General features: G+C 47.0%; 1 protein-coding gene across 3 annotated transcripts in view; it reads left to right on the top strand.

Moving 5' to 3' along the window:
* Nucleotides 1-21,705, top strand: part of LOC134533744 (ATP-dependent DNA/RNA helicase DHX36-like) — a 142,882-nt gene that overhangs the window by 25,907 nt on the left and 95,270 nt on the right. Inside the window, exon 1 of one of the 3 annotated variants that reach the window (XM_063371355.1) lies at nucleotides 11,814-12,254. The exons of the other annotated variants lie outside the window; for them this stretch is intronic. Within the exon in view, the coding sequence (XP_063227425.1) occupies nucleotides 12,242-12,254 (13 nt within the window). The 5' untranslated portion in view covers nucleotides 11,814-12,241. Of the gene's footprint in view, nucleotides 1-11,813; nucleotides 12,255-21,705 lie in introns of those variants that run through there. 3 annotated transcript variants of the gene reach the window in all.

Here is a 21,705-nt window from a genome sequence, read left to right as displayed (position 1 = left end):
AACTTAAACAATGTTACTACCTACATTTAAAAGTACTACGATATGAGTTCCAGCGGACTGAAATCCAAGTGTAGTTAAGTTTATCAAATGCTAAGAAATTAATCTTAAAAAGCTTATAAATAATTCATTTCATTATCATAATTTGAACATTTAAAGCAAATAATATTCTTATTATGTATGGCTCTATTTCCAGGAAAATACTGCAATGTTTTATCCCTGAAAAATTAGATCTGAAAATTGAACTGATTCGTACTGGTTCTTGAAAATATTCAGATACAGACATTGTTAATTTTTGAAATACATTTTTAATTATATAACTCTAATCAATTACTGTCCTCAATTTCATTAATTCATGACAAAATAGCAATTTCACACAAAACCGCTATTTACAAAATATAACAATTTAAAAAAAATTATAGGTACTAGTAATATACAAAAATTTTTAGTGAGATATAGGGCTTACTTCACAGTAATTAGACATTCATATTTTAACATTTCACTTACATAAATTAACTTCACAACTATCTTTTCACTTTCACATTGCTTCTGTCATATAAAAATAACACATTTCTGTAAATAATTTTCAGGTTCAAAAAATTATGTGTTAAATATTATCTTAAACTAACATGTTTTATATCTATTTTCACCATAATAATTACAAACCTAATATAACATTTCACAGTTATGTCCACTTTTTTTTGCTATGAATATAGCCTTTAGCCTTTACAGTAGGTCCTACTTAAAATTTCACACACCATACAGAGGACTGCAATCATGTGTACACAATGTTATGCTTTCTGGAACTCAACCAACAAACTTCGGCAGAGTATTTTTTTTTGTAAACATGAAACAAAAATACATATTGTCGTCGCCCAGGTTTTTCCCCAGGAACAGTGCAGCTGCCCGGCTGCTCGTGGTAGAGGGGGTTCAGGCCTCGTGGCCTCCGGGGAACATCAACCTGGTGCCCGAAATGACTAATACCAAATTCAACGATCGACTCATGATTTATTAGCCCACTAACACGGAATACTTGGGGCTGGCCCCGTTCCTGCCTGCATCCGTCTGGGGTGAAGCCCGGCTCCGTGGGCTGTGCCACGCCGTTCTGTACCGCACCGAAAGTCCGTGCGACGCTGGCACTGACACGATAACTATTAACTTCCCGATGTTCAGGATAGGTTTTAAGTCTCTGTAGGTTGCAAGCCTTCTCCCGCGTCTCAATCGTGACCGCTTGTTAGGCAACCGCGCCACGAGAATCTCCCGCGATTCACGCGACTCTCCGCGACTACTCCTCGGGGCCGCCTGCCCAGCGACTACTCCGCGACTACTCCTCGGGGCCGTCTGCCCAGCGACTACTCCGCGACTACTCCTCGGGGCCGTCTGCCCAGCGACTGTGCGACTACTCGCGACCGTGTCTCCCTCGCGACTGACTCGACTGAGCGCTCCGCGCGCGGCGCTTCCCCTCCCGGCACGTCTCTCCCTCCCCTCGACGTCTCCCACGGAGCACATGACGTTTCGCAGGCAGGGCGGGACCTCAGTCGCCCGGTGTACAAACACAACAATACCCTTCAAAAATATAAAAGATTACAGTCCGCTGAAAAAAAAAAACAACACACACTGGTATATCATTATGCCTAACTGGCAGGAGAGGCGTTGCCTCGTCATAACGGCCTGTAGGGAGCTAGGTAGGCACTTGGGTCGACGTCAAATGCCCCCCCTCCCACGAGGCCGCTATGCGCGGCAACGTCTCTCAGTTAGGTATCACTCGACGCACTTGGGGATAATTCAAACACTGTGTGGTCACACTGGGGGTCAACTTCGCACTGCTCCCAGGAGGGTAACAGGCTCATCACGCTGCACCTGGGTATGGGTACGTCGCGGCGCACTGGCATGGTCAGAGTGGGGCACACGTAATCTTTCAGATATTCAGGGGCCCTGCGGGTCCTGGAGGGACGAGATGGTGTAGCGGGTTTGCTTACTACGAGCGCGGCGGGGCCTGCCTGAGGGGGAAAATCTGCGTGCGGACTCGCCTTAGGTGTGGATGCAGCCTGTGGAAACAGGTCGAACAGGGTGGGGGTCGGGTCATCCGAACGGCACTCATCCCCGGTCCACTGCATCTGTTGGCGCAGGCGGCACTCCTCCTCGTCCCCTGTGTTCGCCTCAACATCTGTTCCCAGACACTCAGAAATGTCGCAACCGCCCCCAGAGATTTGGCGGGGAAGGCCCTGCTCCTCACTGACCCCCTCCCCTTCATCATCCGACTCTGGTTCCGTGACAATTTCCCGTGACCCGTCCCGGTACGCCTGCCGCCCCGTGTCAAGGGCGGGCCACCCCTTCCAACCCCTCTCCAGAGAGTCCAACGTTGTATCCAGGTACTGCCACAGCTCCCGGCTATAAGGCCACTGCTCTGCCTCCTCCCCTTCAGTCCTGCCTGGTGTCCTGTCTCCCGCAGCTGCGGAAGTCACGTCTCGTGTCTCGTCATCCGGGATCACGTCCTCTGTCGCGTCTGTTGGCCTTGTCTCCAGTATGTCCGTGGACGTTGGTGCTGGAGTGATGTCTGTGGGAGTAACGTCTGGCACATTTTCCCTTGCCTCCCCCGGGGCCTGGGGGCCTATCGGACCATGTGGCTCTGACGTCCGGGACGCTCCCTGGGGCGTGTTCGCCGGCAATGCTGGCGGCCAATCCGGACTCCCGGGCTGCTCTGTGTCCGTTTCCACGTCCGTTGCACGTCTGAGGTCGTCCCTATGAATTTTGGTACGCCCTCCATTGGGCGTCCGTACTATGTACGACGTTGGTCCTGCCTGACGTAGAATGGGCCGGGGCCCCGCCCATTTTGGTGCTAACCCAGCGCAGAACTTTTTGACTCCGGATGACAGGTGGTGTTGGCGCACAAACACCTGCTCCCCCGGCGCTAGCACGGGCGGTGGCCTATCCGTCTGTGGCGTGTGCTTGCGGAGGTAGGTTTCCTGATGTTGCCTTGCCTGCTCCCGTTTCTCCGACAGCTCTGCCCGCAGCGACTCGCCCCACTCCCCTGCTGTAGCGGCCGCCGCCACGCGGCACTCGCCTGGCAGCGCCAAGTTCTGCCCATGGACTAGTTCTGCCGGTGTGTACCCCGTAACCGCATTCGTCCTTCGTCTCAGACTGTACAGGAGAGCCGGAATATGCAAGTCCCACTTGCTGTGGTCCTCGCCCAACCGGAGACGGAGCTGCGCCTTAATTTCCTGGTTCGGTCTCTCGGTTGGGTTGGCCCTTGGGTGGTATGTGGGGGTAGTATGATGGTCCACCCCCCATCTTCGACATGCCTGCTTCCATCTGGCACCCGTGAACTGGCATCCATTATCACTCAAAACTACTGCCGGGTATCCAAACCGGGGAAAAACCTCCCCGTCCAACAGGGCGATTAGTGTACCCGAACGGACGTTGGAGACAGGGTAGGCCTCCACCCACCTGGTGAACAAGTCTGTGACTACCACGAGGAACCTCCTTCCCTTGCTGCTCCGAGGATAAGGACCCATGATGTCTAGCGCTATGGTGTGGAAGGGGTGTTGGGGCCGCCTCGGTCGCTGCTGCTCCTCACCATCTGTCCTCCTTGCCTTGCAGTGTTGACAGCGGAGACAATTCCTCACATACTCCCGGACGTCCCGGGCCACCCCCGGCCAGTGAAACGTGGTGCGCAGCGCCTCCGCCGTCTGCTCTGCGCCGGGGTGACCCGCGAGCCGGTGGTCATGGAAGTAGGCGAGGATGGCGGATCGGGCTCCCTCCGGGGCGTAAATTCGCCATGACTCCATATCCCCAGGTGCCCTACTCTGCAGGACCCCGTCTACCACCCTCCGATACGGTGTCACCTGGGCGCCACACGCCTCGACAGCGGCCCTGGCGGCGGCATCTCCCAGCTGTACCTGCTGGACAGCATTGATGAGGTCGGCTAGTGTGTCTACAGACTCGCGACCGAGTCTCTGGGGCTGGTGAGTCACAGCGTACAGGGCGGCACGCCCGGACGACTCCCCTATAGCTGAGGAGTGACCCTGTGGAGGAAGCAGGTCCTCCCAGGATCCTCCGTCCTCGTAGACGTTTGCCGGGCCAGGGTGCCGGGAAAGCTCGTCCGCGAGCTGGTTCGCTTTCCCCGGCACATGCTCGACTTGGAAGGCATAGTTCTGTAGCGTCATGGCCCACCTGGTAAATTTAGACTTGCGGCCCTGCATCGTGTTTAGCCATTTGAGGCATTGACTGTCTGTCCTAAGGGTGAACTCTTTGCCCTCGAGGTAGTGCCGGTAGCGACTAACCGCCCACACTACCGCCAAGCATTCCTGCTCATTTACGTCATAGTTCCTCGCGGCCGGCCCGAATTTGGAGCTGGCATATTCCAACACTCTCCGCTCGCCGTCGGGGCCGACCTGGTATAGCACCGCCCCCATACCCACCTTGCTGGCATCCGTCTGCAGGTACAGGGGCTCCCCTGGTGCCATACGGGCGAGGACATGACTTCCCCGGAACAGGCGCTTGACGGCCTCCAGGGCGCAGTCTGCCTCGGCTGTCCACCTGTACTTTGTCTTGGGCGAGAGCAAGTCGGTGATAGGAGCAGTCACCGTCGCGAAATCCGGAACGAAGGAGCGTAGCCAATTTAAGAGGCCCATTAAGCGCTGCAACTCCTTCCTCGTGCGTGGTGCTGACTTAGTTTCTATGAGGTCTAAGTGCTTCGGTAGAGGTCGGCAACCCGCGGCATCCACAATATGCCCCAGGTATTCGAGCTCCGCCGCCCCGATGTGACACTTATGTGGTGCGCAGGTGAGGCCGTGCCTGGCCAACCGTTCGAGGACCAAAGCAAGATGTCGTGCATGGTCCTCCCACGATCTGGACCAGACGATCACGTCGTCCAGGTAGGCCGTGACGAATTCGCCCACGAACCCATCCAGGACGCGGACCATCATGGTCTGAAACGTCGTGGGGGCGTCCATCAGCCCGAACGGCATGGCGCAGAACTGGAATCGGCGACCATCCAGGGCGGTAAAGGCTGTTTTGGGGCGTTCCTCGGGTTTGACAGGGACCTGCCAGTATCCGCTCTTTAAGTCTAGTGATGTGAAAATAGTGGCGTCCCCCAATCCCGCTAGGGAATCTGCAATGTTTATGAGGGGTGGGGGTGCAGGGATTGTTACTGAGTTCACTGGCTTAAAGTTCACACAAAAACGAAGAGACCCATCCTTCTTGCTTGCCATAACCACTTGACTATTGTATGGGGACTCGCTCGGCTCGATCACCCTGTCCCTGAGCATTTCTGTAATCTGTTTCTGTATGGCTCCCCGCTCGACTGGTCCAAAACCGCGGGGCTTTACAAAAATAGGTTGGTGGGGCCTGGTAGGTATAGAATGTTCTGCCATTGTCGTGCGCCTTAGCATGTCCGTGGCTGCGAAGACTTGGGGGTGCTGTGGCAACATGTCCTCGAACAAGGTGACGTACTCAGGGGGCACGTCATTGGCAATGTCCACCAGTCGGACTAGGTTGGCTGGCGGGGCGGGAACTGCTCGACCCACGCCGTACACCGTGCGACGGCCCCGTCGACCCACGTGCAGCCTACCTTGTCTGATGTCGATGGTGGCGTCCTCCTGGACCAACCAGGGTAGGCCCAGGATCAGGTCATCTCGGAGTCCTTGGACGACCAGGGCGCTCGTCTGACTAGACTGGTCACGTATGCCGATGGTTACCTGGGCGCGCCCAGAGGTGGGCGCGCTGGTCCCCTCGGTGGCCAGTAGGACGGTCCCCTCGTACTGCTCCAGTTCCCCCTCCGGCACCAGGTGGGCAGCGACGTACGAGTGGCTCGCCGCCGTGTCCACCAGAGCATGGACGGGGTGCCCGTTCAGGAGCACCGGGACTCGGAGCAGAGCAGCCTCGTCTTCCCCCAGCCGTCCCAGGCAGACAGGTGCGGCCCAGTTCGCTGTGGGGGCTGCCGGGGCGACTGGCGGCCGGGTGGGTTCGGCTGCGCCGGCCGATGACGTGATGCCGGCGACTGCTGGTATCGGCCCGCCGCTGACGTCTGGTGGTGCCAGCTGTGTTGGTACACCCTGATGTGCTGCGGATGACGTCGCGACCTCTGATGACGTTTGCCCGTTCGTCCTGTTCCCCGTGAATCTGGCTGAAGATTCCTGTCGGCGACCCCTCTCTCTGTCCGCCGACAGTGACTGATTCGTGATCGTCGGGCGGGTGCATTGGGGACAGTGGCCGACTAAATCGCTGCCCCCTACTGGAAGTTTCCCGGCCGGCGTCCCTCGGCCTCCATCTTCCGCCACACTTGTTCCCGTGTCGGACAGTCCACGTGCCAGTGGTATTGCTCAGAGGTGCAATATTGACACCGCGGTGGCCTGCTGCCACTCGCCCTTCTGTCCGCATACCGCCCGTCCCGCCTGGCTGCTTGTTCCGGTCTAGCCTCGAGTTGCGGTCTTGAGTGACGTGGGGGAGACTGGGCCCCATAGGGCACCAAGGCCATAGCGTCCCCTGGCGCCACCTGTCCCTGAACACGAGTCTCGCGCCTCGGGCGCAACGGCGTCCTCTCCTCCCGGTTGGCACGCAAGTCGCCTTCCACCTCCCTTGCCCGCTCGACAAACTCGGACAGCTCCAAATTGGTCGCGCCCCGCATGAATGGTCTCAAGTCCGGTGACAGCTGCTCGCAGATGAGTGGGAGGATCTCGCTCGTCGGCCTCCCAGTGTCCAAACGGCGATAGAGTCGCATTTTCATGTGCACAAATGCCTCGACGCTTTCACTGTCCGCCTGCGTCGTGCAGTACAGCTGCCGATGACAGCTGGCCCGCGCCTGTGGCCCGTTGAAGCGCCTCTCGAATGTCCGCACAAACTCCTCCCATCCTGTGAGGTAATCGCCGGTGTCCGTCCACCAGGTTCGTGCACGGCCCCGTAGCTGCCCGCTGACCTTGGGCACCCAACTGTCCCTCGGCACACTCGCCAATCTGTCCCGGCATGCGGCTAGGAAGGCCCGCGGACATTCGTGTAATTCTCCCGAAAACTCCGGCAACACGACGGCGACCTCTGTCACTCGCATCACTATAGGTGAATGTCCGTGATTCTGTCCGTCACTCTCCCGCGTCACTCCCGGATTCCCTGTCTTGTTCCACGGACAGGTGCACACTTCACTGTCCTCCGTTTTTACGCCGCCCAGTTTCGCGGTAAAAACTAGCCCGCACCACGCGCACCTATCTCCCCCTTCCATCTTTGTTGCGTCGGAGTCCATGCCGCCACTGCGTCCCTCCGACCCGGCTGAACCGGCAGGCCCGTCCATTATCGCTCGCGCGATAAGCTTTGTAAGCGAATACGCGCCGACACTCAACACCGCCGTGCGACACTTCACTCGCAGCTCGCTATCTCGCCGCGCGATCTGATCCCTGCGTGAGACGCGACGTGCTGTCATCCGCAGCTCGCTATCTCGCCGCGCGATCTGATCCCGGCGTGAGACGCGACGTGCTTTCGCCCGCTGTCGCGCCGCACTGGCGCGCCTGCTTTCGCTCCTCGTGCCTCTTGCTTCCCTGCGTACTTTCACGGCCCGTCCTACGACTCTGCACGTCACTGAAATTACTCACTACTGTTCGTTGCCCTGTGTAAATTTCGTAGCCACACAAGTTGAGCGCCACTTGTCGTCGCCCAGGTTTTTCCCCAGGAACAGTGCAGCTGCCCGGCTGCTCGTGGTAGAGGGGGTTCAGGCCTCGTGGCCTCCGGGGAACATCAACCTGGTGCCCGAAATGACTAACACCAAATTCAACGATCGACTCATGATTTATTAGCCCACTAACACGGAATACTTGGGGCTGGCCCCGTTCCTGCCTGCGTCCGTCTGGGGTGAAGCCCGGCTCCGTGGGCTGTGCCACGCCGTTCTGTACCGCACCGAAAGTCCGTGCGACGCTGGCACTGACACGATAACTATTAACTTCCCGATGTTCAGGATAGGTTTTAAGTCTCTGTAGGTTGCAAGCCTTCTCCCGCGTCTCAATCGTGACCGCTTGTTAGGCAACCGCGCCACGAGAATCTCCCGCGATTCACGCGACTCTCCGCGACTACTCCTTGGGGCCGCCTGCCCAGCGACTACTCCGCGACTACTCCTCGGGGCCGTCTGCCCAGCGACTACTCCGCGACTACTCCTCGGGGCCGTCTGCCCAGCGACTGTGCGACTACTCGCGACCGTGTCTCCCTCGCGACTGACTCGACTGAGCGCTCCGCGCGCGGCGCTTCCCCTCCCGGCGCGTCTCTCCCTCCCCTCGACGTCTCCCACGGAGCACATGAAGTTTCGCAGGCAGGGCGGGACCTCAGTCGCCCGGTGTACAAACACAACAATACCCTTCAAAAATATAAAAGATTACAGTCCGCTGAAAAAAAAACAACACACACTGGTATATCATTATGCCTAACTGGCAGGAGAGGCGTTGCCTCGTCATAACGGCCTGTAGGGAGCTAGGTAGGCACTTGGGTCGACGTCAATATATGTATAATGTATGTGTAAAAATATTAGCGCCTAAATTAGATTTTTGAAAGTGCATTATTCTCTCAATACTTATTTATGGAGAAATGGTGTTTTAATCTTGAACTTTCGTAATTCATACCCTGCCGGAGTTTGATGGTTGAGTTGCGTAACCATCTGTATTATCACTATATTTCACTCAAAAAATGAACATCGAACTTGAGAAATTAACGCACATAATAACAAGTAGTGATGATCTAAATGGTTATTATTCTGTAACAGTTATTTCCGTAACAGTTCTTAGTGAATAACAGGACATTTAAACCGTTATTGAATAAATGTTATTTGAGAATTCTGGGAGAACTCATATTAAAAAAAGTGAATACTGTTATGGTGTTATAACAAGACAAAGATTTTTTTCTTACTAAACATAGTGTTTAATGCTATAATATTTAATATATAAATAACTTAACTAAGTACACACATTTTAATTAAAATATGGAGATTATCTTAAAAAATAATATTTACAAAATATTATACAATAATGTAACTGTTATTGTTTGATAACGGTTACAATATAACAGCTACGTTAAATAACGCTCATCCCTAGATCTCGATCTCTCAACAAATCGCCGCTCTGTTGTTCTGGGCCATGGAATGGCTTGATACTCTGACAGTAGATGTAGTACAATTTAAATAAAATACCATCTAGGAATTTGTAATCATTTTATAGTATATTGACAATCATAAATTTAATTTTCTATCAATGTGATCACCAATGCAACGTTTGAAACTACTGGTTGAGAAAAATACTACTAGGACCAAACATTTATTCTGGGAAAAGGAGGTGGGGCGAAATGCTACTCTGGCCCCCCCATGCATAACAGCACGGGGGCGACTCGCCCCTGCTGCCCCCCCTGTTCCGACGTCCCTGAAAGAAACTAGGGGTGGTAATGACGTAAGCGACGCCCTATTGGTGACGACATTAATAATGTGATATTGCCATCTAGAATAGTCCCACCTAATGTAACCAAACTAAACATTTCAATGATTTTATTTCAACTACACCTGTTCAAAACGGTAAAATACATACAATATCACAATTCTATTATACAAGAATATCAAATAGAAAGAGAATTAAAAAATACAATTTTCAGAATTTTATTTAAATTTTTTCAGAAGAGTAGCTGCTCTATAAACTTAACCAAAAGGTGTCACCATTCATATTGGCCTATACAAAATCAAATTAAGTAACTATAATTAAGAATCTAATCCAGTACATGTGAAAAGCTTAATGTATTTACGTTTATTATAATATATATTTGTACTCTCGTGGTTTTGCTTGACGGAAGTATGAATGCCACATCAGGATTTACAGTAGGTTTTAGCTACTTTTATTCTTGCACAAACACACAAAATCTCGGTGGATATTCGCAGTTTCACTAATCAGCTTCATAAATCATAATTATATAACAATAAAAATCTTCAAACCTTCATTCACAACTTCAAGTACAATTCATAAACAACAAACAACCATTTGTTTTCTAGAGCTGTAGCAAACCGTATGTATTCGTTACTGAGTAACGGGTGCGGCATCTAGTAACGAGTAACGAAATGTTACACACGAATGCATTTCGTTACTCGCATCTTTCGTATGTTTCACGCATGCGCGCGCGTATTCGTTACAAAGAACGATGTTTGTTTATTAATAAAAGTATAATTTGGAAATTCGTCGTCCAAGTTTTTTACTGTTTATTAAAGGTATTGTGTGTGTAGACAAAGTTTTAGATTCGAACAGAAACAACGTAAGAAAGTATTTTTTTTACAAATTATAAATATGTATGTTTTTGTTTTTTATAATCGCGTATTTTCACGTTTTATGTTCTTATCTTAAAAGATATATTATCATAAAGCCGCTCTAATGAGAGTTAATTGTTTCTTGGTTAACAAAAGCGGTTAATTATCAAATATTTTTAATTGTTTATATTCGATTTATTTTTATTTACGCGACGCCATACTGTACGCGTACGAAATACGACTCGTTTCGATGCTGTTACATAACAAAGCATGTGCCATGTCATGCGGTATCAGAAGTAACGAGAAACGATACGAAAGTAACGAGTACTAATTGTTATAGTAACGAATACATACGGGTCACATTTTTTCGTTACTTTTACACCTCTATTGTTTTCTACTATCAAAACAAAAAAACACGTTGGAGCGGATCCGGATTAGTGATGGGTCGTTCGTTAACGATTCGTTCAAAAAGAACGAATCTTTGAGAGAACGAAATCTTGCGATTCGTTCGCGATGTAAAGAACCGGCTCTTTGAGAGCCGGTACCTTGAAAGATTCGGAAGAACGAAAACGCGGAGAGAACGAGAGAACGAGATGAGAGAACCGGCCACGCGCCCGGTCTGATTCGTTCGTGAAATGATTCATGACGTCAGGAGTCTGAAGAATTAGTAATCACAGCGTGCGCATGTTCACAAGAGCAAACGATAACTGATCAAATAAAATAGGGTAACATGAAAAGTATCTATACCTGAAAATGTCAACTGTTAAGTAGTGGTTTAAAATTGCTTTTTCACATTCACATACACAAATTTGGAAATAAAAAAACTAAAAAAACAAAAAAAAAACCGTATGAATTAAAAAATAACAGGGAAAGTAACTACAAATGTTCACACTTACCATTTTTGGGTTAATTAATGTACTTCATTTGTTTCTCTTCATAGGTACTGAATTGCAGTAGTATTAAATTTTTGTCTTTTTTCTCTAAATGTGTTGGTCTACATGTAAACACTTTACTGTCACTAGAGTGTAAATAGCCTATATATTAATATTTGTAACTTAAAAAGTAATAAAATATAAATAATCTTGTTTCATATACGCAACTGTGATTCACTGGCTACGGAAAGCAATGTTCAAATTCAAATACAAAAACACGTACGTAATAGGTACTCTAAAGGATGAACGAGTTACGACACCTGATAAAAGAGCCAGCTCCCATACACAGAAAAGAACGAATTGACCGAGATGAACGAATCATCTCACGGAACTGATCCAAAAGAACCGATTCGGTCAAAAGATCCGTTCTGCCCATCACTAATCCGGATGCATACTTACAGTAATAAAACCCACATCAAATTCAAAACTGTCGTTACTGTGAAAAAAAAAAACACGATTAAAAAAACTGTAACATTGAATTATAATTTTGAAGATATGTATTAAAATTTGTCACATAATGCATTTATTTCCATAAAAACGATTTAAATTGATGTTTGCATAAGAACACTACCGCTACCTATGAATTTACAAAAGAACTAGTTTACTATAGTGACGCTACATGACCTATCTTGATCGTGTGAGGGCTGAGGGGTGTACCGCAGTTGCAGCAATCGTTTGTAATCTTGTGAATAAGTTAATAATGGGCTTGCAACCATAATTGCTCGCAATGAGACGTACAAATACTATTTTATCTAATGTGTTTTGATGTAAGATAAGGTTTTGTGAGTATAAACGCCGAATAATTTAACATAATAATAGGCACGATAAATAAGACTCTAATTTTATGTTTTACTGTTGTGGTTTACCTGCCGGGACCTCTTTTATTTTATACTATTCGTCAGTGTTACTTCCTGTTGTGGAGTGTTGCTGCAATAGAACTGTGCATTACCTGTTTGTATCCCGGTTTCTAAGTGAGCTACGCCTTTGGTAGGACGTATATAAGTTCGCCCATTGTAGCACTGGAAGTTGGACTGTATGTGTGAACGCTGTGAAGATTCATACGATGTTTTTATCAAGTAAGTTTTAGTTTGATTTTGCTTAATTTGGGTATTCTTTAACATTTAGTTTATATTAAAGTATGCAAATATACCTTGAATTAAACTTAACATACTTATAAGCACAAACGATTGAATTTTAACCCATTTAAAAAAAATTATATCAATGTTATAGTGATATTTCAAATACATTAAATTAGTGTAGAGTGGTTTGAACGTTTGGTTGTTGAGACCAACAAAACATGTTCGTTAATTGAGTGTGCAGACCGTAGAAAATCTAATAAGGTAAATATGTAGAGTACATTTTCTAAAAATTCTATAAATGGTTACAGGCAAAAACATCCAACAAAGTGCATACTATTAACAAAGGTTAGGACTACAAACTGACAAATTTTCAGATTTTTAAGAAATGGGTTTTTTGAGTAATTGTCAATAAAAAGTGCACTTTTGTCAAATTTTGCAAAATTTAAAGTTAATCATAGAATTAAAAAATTTTTTCCTATCTATTTATTACCAGAATTACTTTTTATGAAAATTGATTATTCCATGTAAACATTTGTTTTATGAAAATCCAAAAAAAAATATTGTCACGGGGCTTATTGGAACTATACCACTCTGTAGTTCAATATAATAGCTACAAAATAAATAAAAAATCATTGGAATCTGTTAAATATTTTTGAAATGCTGCTCAGTTGAAAAACATGCTTTTTCCCACCTTTTTTTTATTTTGAACCAACTTTAAAAGGCTATAACATGGGTAAAAAAATTTTTGGGGTAAAATCCTTTTAGCACACTCCTTGTCTCCACTGGTTGTAACTGCTGTAAGTAATTTTTAAAGCAAATCCGTGATGGTGAATTGACACATTTTCTTGCTAACTGCCTGAATTGAGGTGGAATGGCTTTTTTGATAAAGTTCTTATATTGCAGCATTTCCTTTAAGTTAATAAATTTTGAAAAACTATTATTGCATTGTGACGCAATGGAAGGTAAATTATAAATAAAAAAAATTATGTTATTCCCTACTGTGCATCCAAACCCAAGTGTCAACCCTTGACAGGGATTTTTTTTAGAAGTATGGAGGCATTAAGTGCCAACTTGTCATATTACGTTTGATACACATAACTGCATGATAATTCCTTTTATACGTCGGGACAAGTCGGTGTGTCACGCCTCCATACTGCTAAAAAAAATTCCTGTCAGGTGTGGACGCTTGGGTTTGGATGCACAGTAGGGACTCACGTAATTTTTGTTTAAATAATTGTTCACATTCCATTGATTCATAATATCCAATATACATAGTCTTTATATATATAGAATTATATATAAATACAGGATCAATAACACAAAGAACAACTGGGTGACAGCCACTTCACTGCAGAGGCTATCTAATGTGGCCTGTAATCTGTAATTTCTCAGAAACCAGTAGGAATTTAGAAACCTTGTGTTCGGGTAATTAAAGGAATGCCTGTAGTATATAAAAAAAAAGTATATTCATAATTTTATTATTAATTTATGTAAAAGTCACAATGTAAAAACATTACCGTACCATTATGTTCCTGACCCCATAAGTAACATCAAGAGAGCTCTGTGAACTGGAAATGAATTATGCAGGAATACAAGTAATGATTGTGTGTAATTTTCATGTACTTTAATTTATTGGTTTTATTTACTTGAATACTCAAGAAACTAAAATAATTTCAAAGCAGTCATGAGAACTGCCGACAGAAGTTGAAAACTTAAAACTATGACAAACTGTCGTGATTAGGGATGTAAGGGAACGAACAAATTAATTGTCGGAATGGGCGCCACCACGTTATGTGGGCACGTAGACCCGGCGGAGACTCTCTTCAGGGTGTGACGTGACCCGTGTAGGGCTAGGCTCGGTTCCCTTAGCACGCGATATCGTTACAGTGGGCTCTTATGGCGTCCCACACGCCTCGAGGTTCAGGAGCAGGGACACGTAGTCACTCGACTAAATATCACACGTTCGACGTACTCCTTTTATTTCAGCAACGTTACAACACGTCTCCAATCGTGCTACACCTACATACACTATGAAATTGTTGAAACGCCAACGGCGGAAGAGAATAAGTTTACAGGCTGACCAGGTCACCTCGTGGCCTGGCCTCGTTAGTTTAGGACGCGGTTCGTGATTAAATGTTTGAATTGAACTTAAATATGTATTAAAACGAGTGGGCCACCCAGAGTAGGCCTCGAAGATACAAAAAAGGTTTAAGAATGATAAAAGTCCGGCGGATGTTAAAAGATCAGTTGATTAAAAAAAATGTGAAGTTGCGCGGTGCTCATCAAGCATCTTACCCCGGGTGACGAACGGAAGCGACTGAAGAGGCCAGGGCAGCATGGCGGCCGGAAAGCACTGGATTTACCATTAGTCTCTCCTGTTATTTATTAATACATATTTTAACTAAAACAATTACACTAAAAGTTCTATCATAAAACTATAACAAAGTTTCCTTAATTATTTAAGTTGAGTATTGATTATTTTAATTATGATTATGGTTCACACTAGTTGCGGGTAGTTCCATTGCCTGCCGCGTGGGGCGCTGCGCCGTCCTTACAACTAGCACTTAAAACATAAACACTTAGGGAATATTATTTAAAGAAAAGACAGTTAGGTAAACCTAAAAATTGAATAATAAAATAAAAGGGGTCGTGGCACAGACTTTACTCCCGCCTCTTGTTGGCGCCTCACACACACACACACACACACACACACACACACACACACACACACACACGGGGCGGGAGGTTTGAAATATAGGGTGGTGGTGGGAGGAGAGGGGTGGCGACGGCGTGAGGCACATTGGGCTTAGGGAGGGCGTAGCCCCGGTCGACGTCAAAACAATTGTTATTTTTGGAAATCCAAATTAATTGTTTGATCCCTAATTAAAACTTGTAAATCAAAGTAATGAATTTCAATATTACCTAATAATAGAATTAAGAAAATACCAATATAATTTGAATGAATACTAACTTTGTAAAATATAATTGTGTAACATAAGAAAACATTTTTTGATAAATATCAGAGGCTTTTTAGCAATTTTTAGGAAGAAATATCACACAACAAATTTGTTTTATCACATTCTTAGTAAAATAACTCCTAAATTACTATAAAATACGCATTGTATAGTAATTGTAGGTATTAAAAAAACAAATAATGTTCTTAATTTTTAGGTTATATTGCTACAAATACTCCATTTTCTTCGTTATTCAAACTAAATATCCATATAATAGAATATTAATGTATTTTATACTCACTTTTTACTGCACAGTAATTGTATACTTAAGATTTAAAATAAAAATTCTACAAAAACAAAATTTGAACATATATAGTGTTATCGTTTACACGACACGTGACCATGTCGATGACGACTTACGTGAATTTACTCTCTATCCAAACCTTCCTATATAAGTTTTCACTTCAAAAACTTGTAAAATATTTCTCCCTTTACATTTACTACAGGCATTTCTGCAGACCTGACAATTGTGTAAAAAAAAAAAATTGAAATTTTTATTTTATTTTAAATATTTCATGATGGTCTTAAAATGCAGCAATTTTAATTTCGTACTGGATTCTTAAAACACTTGATAGTGAGAAAGTTGAATAATTCTGGAGAATTTTTTTTGTAAATAAGGATTAAAAATAAGAACAAAATAATGAAATGTGAACTATAAATATTGGTAGAACATGTAAATTACAGCGATGTTAATGATTTCCCATCAAAATTTTTACTTGTTTTCAAGCAGCTAAAAAATTTTTTTCTAATCTTTTTCTTTCAGAGCTACTGAGTTTTCTAGAAGCCATTCCAAAAGAAATTGGTCAATATGTGAAAATGCATACGTTTTCACCATTTCACGTAGACCTACTAAAACCTAACCTATGTTAATGTACCCTTAAAACAAAAATTGCTGATCATTAGATGCCACTTATACATCACATTCCTGTTAAGTATTATTTTGCATTTGTCTAAATAAAAAAACTTCAGTGTAGCATGATCAAATCAGTGAATTCAGTATAAAAATTACATTAATTAATGAGAATATTTTACAAAAGATGGGTTCAATTAGGTCAGCAATAATCAAAATTATGTAAAACTTCAAAAGTTTGGTTAGGTTAGGTCATGTCAGTGGCAGTTAAAACACTAAAATATTTAAAAGGTTGGTTACATCAGGTCAGGTAAATACAGTAAAACCATGCAAAGGGTATTTTTAGGTTATGATAGTTACAGTTACTCAGTTAAAAAAAAAAATTGGTAAAATATTCTTGTATAGTCATTTTTAGTTTTCCTAGTAAAAAAAACTGTCGTCATTATATGATACAAGGTCACAGTTCCACACAAATTCCAAAACAATACCACAAAATTGGATTTTTCCTGTTCAAAAATTGGAAGTTATGTTCATTTTTATGATACATTAAAAAAAATGATCTGAATTCTCACATACTGTTGTGTCCTTTCGTAAGTTGGCAGCAGTCGTGTGATGTTGTAAATGATGGTGTTTATGGCGGGACGCGGCTACGACGGGCGCGGCAAGTTTGTGTGTTGTGTGTGAACAACGAGGTGCATACGAGTACCATGAATGCTGCGATGTGCGGCATTAGTGTCATCAACTTAACACTGGCAACGAGGTCGGAATAACCACACGTTTTCGGGTCACATCGGGCACCTGATAATCCGCGGCAGCATAACCTAAATGGCGTCGTGGAACTCGTTTGGTGATTTTGTTCCGGGCCGGGATGCCTGGCAGACGTACGTGGAACGGGTGAAATACCTGTTTATAGCGAATAAGATTACAGACAAAGAGGAGCAGAGAGCCATATTTTTTACGGTATGCGGGGCCGAATTGTACACTTTAGTGGCGTCGTTCTGTCTGCCGAAAGCAACCAGTGAAGTGGATATCACGGACATTTTAGCAGCATTGTCCAATCATTTCAACCCCAGGCCGAGCGAAATCGTGGAAACTTACAAATTCCACAAGCGTGATCAACAGGAGGGTGAGTCCATCTCAGAGTATATGGCCGAGCTACAGCGTCTGTCGGCGCACTGTAACTTCACAGATTTGAACAGTGTGTTACGGGACCGCCTGGTGTGTGGGGTGCGCGACAAGACACTGCAGCACGCAATGTTGGGCAAGGTTGATTTAACCTTCCAGTCCACCCTGGATATGGCGACTGCGGCCGAAGCAGCGGGTCGGAACGCAAGTGATCTAAGAGGGGAAGTGAGCGGTTTGACGGGAGCAGTAAATCGGTTAGGCCTAGGTACCTCCAAGGACCGGCACACCGGACAGAACAAGTCTAATCTGGTTTGTGAGGGCGGGCCACACAGGCGCACACTCGAGCAGCAGGCTTGCTGGCGCTGTAATGGATCGCACAGTCCAGAGAATTGCAAACACCATTCCTCAAAATGTAATTATTGTTCCAAGCTGGGACACCTTGAACAGGCATGCATATCAAAACAGAAACACGGTTCCAGGGTGCAGGGGACATCCAGAGGGGCCAAAACAAACCCTAGTAGCGGGGCTTTTCATGTAGCGGATGGACCAGATCCAGCCGGCGAGCACTCTAGCCTGTACAGTCTCTACCAGTTACAGGCAAGCACCCCCAGGAATCACCCGCCTTTCAAAATGTGGGTACAGGGGGACGGTAAAGACCTAGAAATGGAGGTGGACACAGGGGCCGGATTTACCGTTATAAGTAGCGAAACCTTTGAGAGGTTATGGCCGAGCAGATCAGAGCTTAAGGCCGCGAATCTTCTTCTCCACACTTGGTCCCAGGAGAAGCTGCGGGTACTAGGGGCACTGGAAGTGCGTGTGCAGACGAATGTTGCAGATGTACAGTTACCACTCTTAGTGGCAGATGGGCGTGGACCGAGTCTACTGGGGCGGAGCTGGCAAGAGCCCCTCGGAATTTCAGTGGAAGGGGTGCACACCATGCACTCATTAGCAGCAAGCATGGCCGCACAGCACCCCAACGTGTTTGCCAGCGCAGACCTGGGGCACTATGTAGGACCCCCAGTGAGCATAGACATTGAGCCAGATGCCAGACCAATTTTTCGTAAGTGTCGACCTGTGGCATTTGCACTGCGCGATGCCGTAAGCAAAGAGATAGAGAGACTCGTGGAACAGGGAGTGTTCGAGCCAGTAGCGTATTCTAAGTGGGCAACACCCATCGTTGCTGTATGTAAAGCAAATGGTTCTGTCAGATTGTGCGGCGATTACAAGTGTACTGTGAATTGGGTGTGCCAAAGCGAGACTTACCCTTTACCAACTACAAATGAGGCTTTTTCCAAATTGGCCGGTGGTAAGATGTTTACTAAATTAGATTTGGCTGATGCATACTTGCAGGTGTCCGTGGATGAGTATACCGCCGACCTACTGACGGTAAACACCATGAAAGGTCTGTATCGGGTCAGGCGGTTGCCCTTCGGCATCAAGTGTGCCACAGTGGTGTTCCAGAGACTGATGGAAACCTTACTAGCAGGGATAGAAGGAGTCGCGGTGCTGTTAGACGACATCCTCATCATGGGAGCGACCGCTGAGCAACACTGGCAGCGGGTTAACCAGGTCCTGGGTTGGTTAGAGGCAGCTGGGTTACGATTGAAGGAGAATAAATGCATGTTTGCCGCACCATCCCTTCAATTTTTGGGGTTCAGCGTAGACAGTGCTGGCATACACCCAACAACAGCCAAAGCGGATGCTATACACCTTGCACCGGCACCCACCTGCAAAAGGAAACTACAGGCTTTTTTAGGGCTACTCAACTTCTACGACCGTTTCCTACAGGGTAAGGCCAGCATAGCCGAACCACTTCACCGTCTCCTGAATGCTGGGCATAAATGGAAGTGGACTGAGGTTCACGAAGAAGTTTTTCACGCTGTAAAAGAGCTTCTTCAGTCAGACGCAGTCTTAGTACATTACGATGCAACGAGGCCTGTGTCATTGACGTGTGATGCTTCAGAGTACGGCGTGGGGGCAGTTCTGGCTCATGTGGAAGAGGATGGGAGTGAGAAAGCCATAGCTTTCGGGTCGCGCACATTGCACAAACATGAGCGTAACCACGCACAAATAGATAAGGAAGCGCTCGCAGTAATGTTCGGGGTGATAAAGTTCAGACAAAATGTGACAGCGAGACCCTTCACAATTATCACAGACCATCAACCCCTGTTGCGGTTGCTGGACCCCACCAGGCAAACGCCAGATTTTCTATCGCCGAGGTTGCTACGTTGGAGCCAGTTACTGTCCATGTTCGATTACAGGATCACATATCGGCCAGGACAAAGCATTGAGCATGCGGATGCTTTAAGCAGGTTGCCGTTGAAGGTTACGGAAGTCAAAGTGCCCGCTGCGGGAGACGTGTTGATGTTGGAGGCATTGCCAGATCCCCCAATTGAAGCAGCCAGAATTGCTGCACTGACAGAGGCAGATCCAGTATTAGGTGCGGTCAAGAAGTATTGTGGTGGTGGCTGGCCACAGAGTGGCGCAGTGGCTGATGAGCTCCACCCGTACTGGACACGACGGGACGAGTTGTCCCTGTACAAGGGGTGCATCCTTTGGGGTAGCCGAGTAGTTATCCCCTCGGCGCTAAGGCAGGAGCTGTTAGTAGTGCTCCACGCAGCTCACAATGGCGTGGTGAAATCAAAGGCAATAGCACGCAGCTACATGTGGTGGCCGAAGATGGACGACGACATTGAGAGAATGATAGGGCTAAGCCAGCAATGCCAACAGTCACGGGCCAATCCACCCCAACGTGTACCCGCTAGTTGGGAACCAGAAACCAAACCATGGGCCAGAGTACACATAGACTTTTTTGGGCCGTTCCAGGGCAAGGTTTTCCTTCTCGCTGTTGATGCCTACTCCAAGTGGCCGGAAGTCAGAATAGTAAGGTCTGCATCATCAGCATGTATGGTGCGCGAACTGCGGGACATTTTCAGCATTCACGGGATTCCAGAATGTTTGGTCTCTGACAACGGATCCGCGTTTGTGTCAAGCGAGTTGGGAGTGTTCGCACGGAAAAATGGTATCCGGTTAGTGCGCACAACACCCTTTCACCCCTCTAGTAATGGGCAGGTAGAGCGCATGGTTCAGACAGTCAAAGGGAAACTTAAAAGGGGGCATGGATGACTGGCAGACCCGGCTAGCACGAACATTGTTCGCACTGCGTACCACCCCAGTCACTGGAAGTCACAAGACAACAGCTGATCTGCTCATGGGTCGTGCCCTTAGGACAGCTTTGGACCTGATTCAACCGAACCCCAGCATGTCACCCTCAGTACAGCCAGCAGCTGAGCGCCATAGCAGACACTTCAAGGCAGGGGACACAGTGTGGTACAGGGCTTACTACAAGAATGCCAAGTGGTTGCCTGGGACAGTACTAAGCGCACAGGGTCACCAGATATTTATAGTCAAGGACGACATCGGAGGAGAGCATAGGCGCCACAAGGATCAAATCAGGCACAGGGTGCCTAGAGGATCGGCTGAGGCAGATGGGCACCTGCCTGCGAGGGGAGGGCCCAATGAAGCAATCGAGAAATGTGCCGCGGTCCAGGTTCCACCTAGGGGAGAGCAGCCCAAGGGTGAGCACGGCACTCGCAGCACCCATGACAGGCAGCAGTAGAAGACACCGCAAGCTGCGAGGACGACACAAACCCCTTTCGCGGATTCAAGACGATTGAAACCGTTGGCAGCAGTACCAGCTACGCAGAACAGTTTATCCAGCAATCCATCGAGAGGGATCCAGCCAGCGTCTGCATCAGGGGAGGACCAGCGTTGGGAGAGCCCATCGTGGAATGGGAGCACAAAGGCGCCAGTGACTCTGGGAGCGACAGTGCACGGCTCGCCCAGGATCCGGAACCATCAGAGAGCGACCAGGCGGCTGGAGCACGACGGTACCCACAGAGAATCAGCCACCGACCCAAGAAGTGGGAGGACTATGTACTGTACCACTAGTGTAGCATAGCGTAGTAAGATATTTGGCAAGGTTTTACTGTACTGTTATAAGGAACTTTTAGTAGGGAGGAGGTATTGTGTCCTTTCGTAAGTTGGCAGCAGTCGTGTGATGTTGTAAACGATGGTGTTTATGGCGGGACGCGGCTACGACGGGCGCGGCAAGTTTGTGTGTTGTGTGTGAACAACGAGGTGCATACGAGTACCATGAATGCTGCGATGTGCGGCGTTAGTGTTATCAACATAACACATACAAACCACATCTCGCTTGGCGTCGATGGTACAACCAAGGACAAACACGTCCTCGAGATGGCAGCTAAAACAACATTAGTAAACCCTATAATCGGCTGATCGCCACGACTGTGGTCGCTGAATTCTAGGCAGTAGTTGCGAAAAGAGGTTAAGATATGGTGCGGCTCGGACCACAGCCGTAAAGTTTGTCACTGAATACATATTCATTTATTGGCGTGAACAACTGCCAAATGAAAGCTACTCCGTCCACATCGAGCAG

This window comes from Bacillus rossius, chromosome 7 (genome assembly GCF_032445375.1).
Source record: "Bacillus rossius redtenbacheri isolate Brsri chromosome 7, Brsri_v3, whole genome shotgun sequence".
NCBI lineage: Eukaryota > Metazoa > Arthropoda > Insecta > Phasmatodea > Bacillidae > Bacillus > Bacillus rossius.
This window is presented reverse-complemented; position numbering and strand designations above follow the sequence as displayed.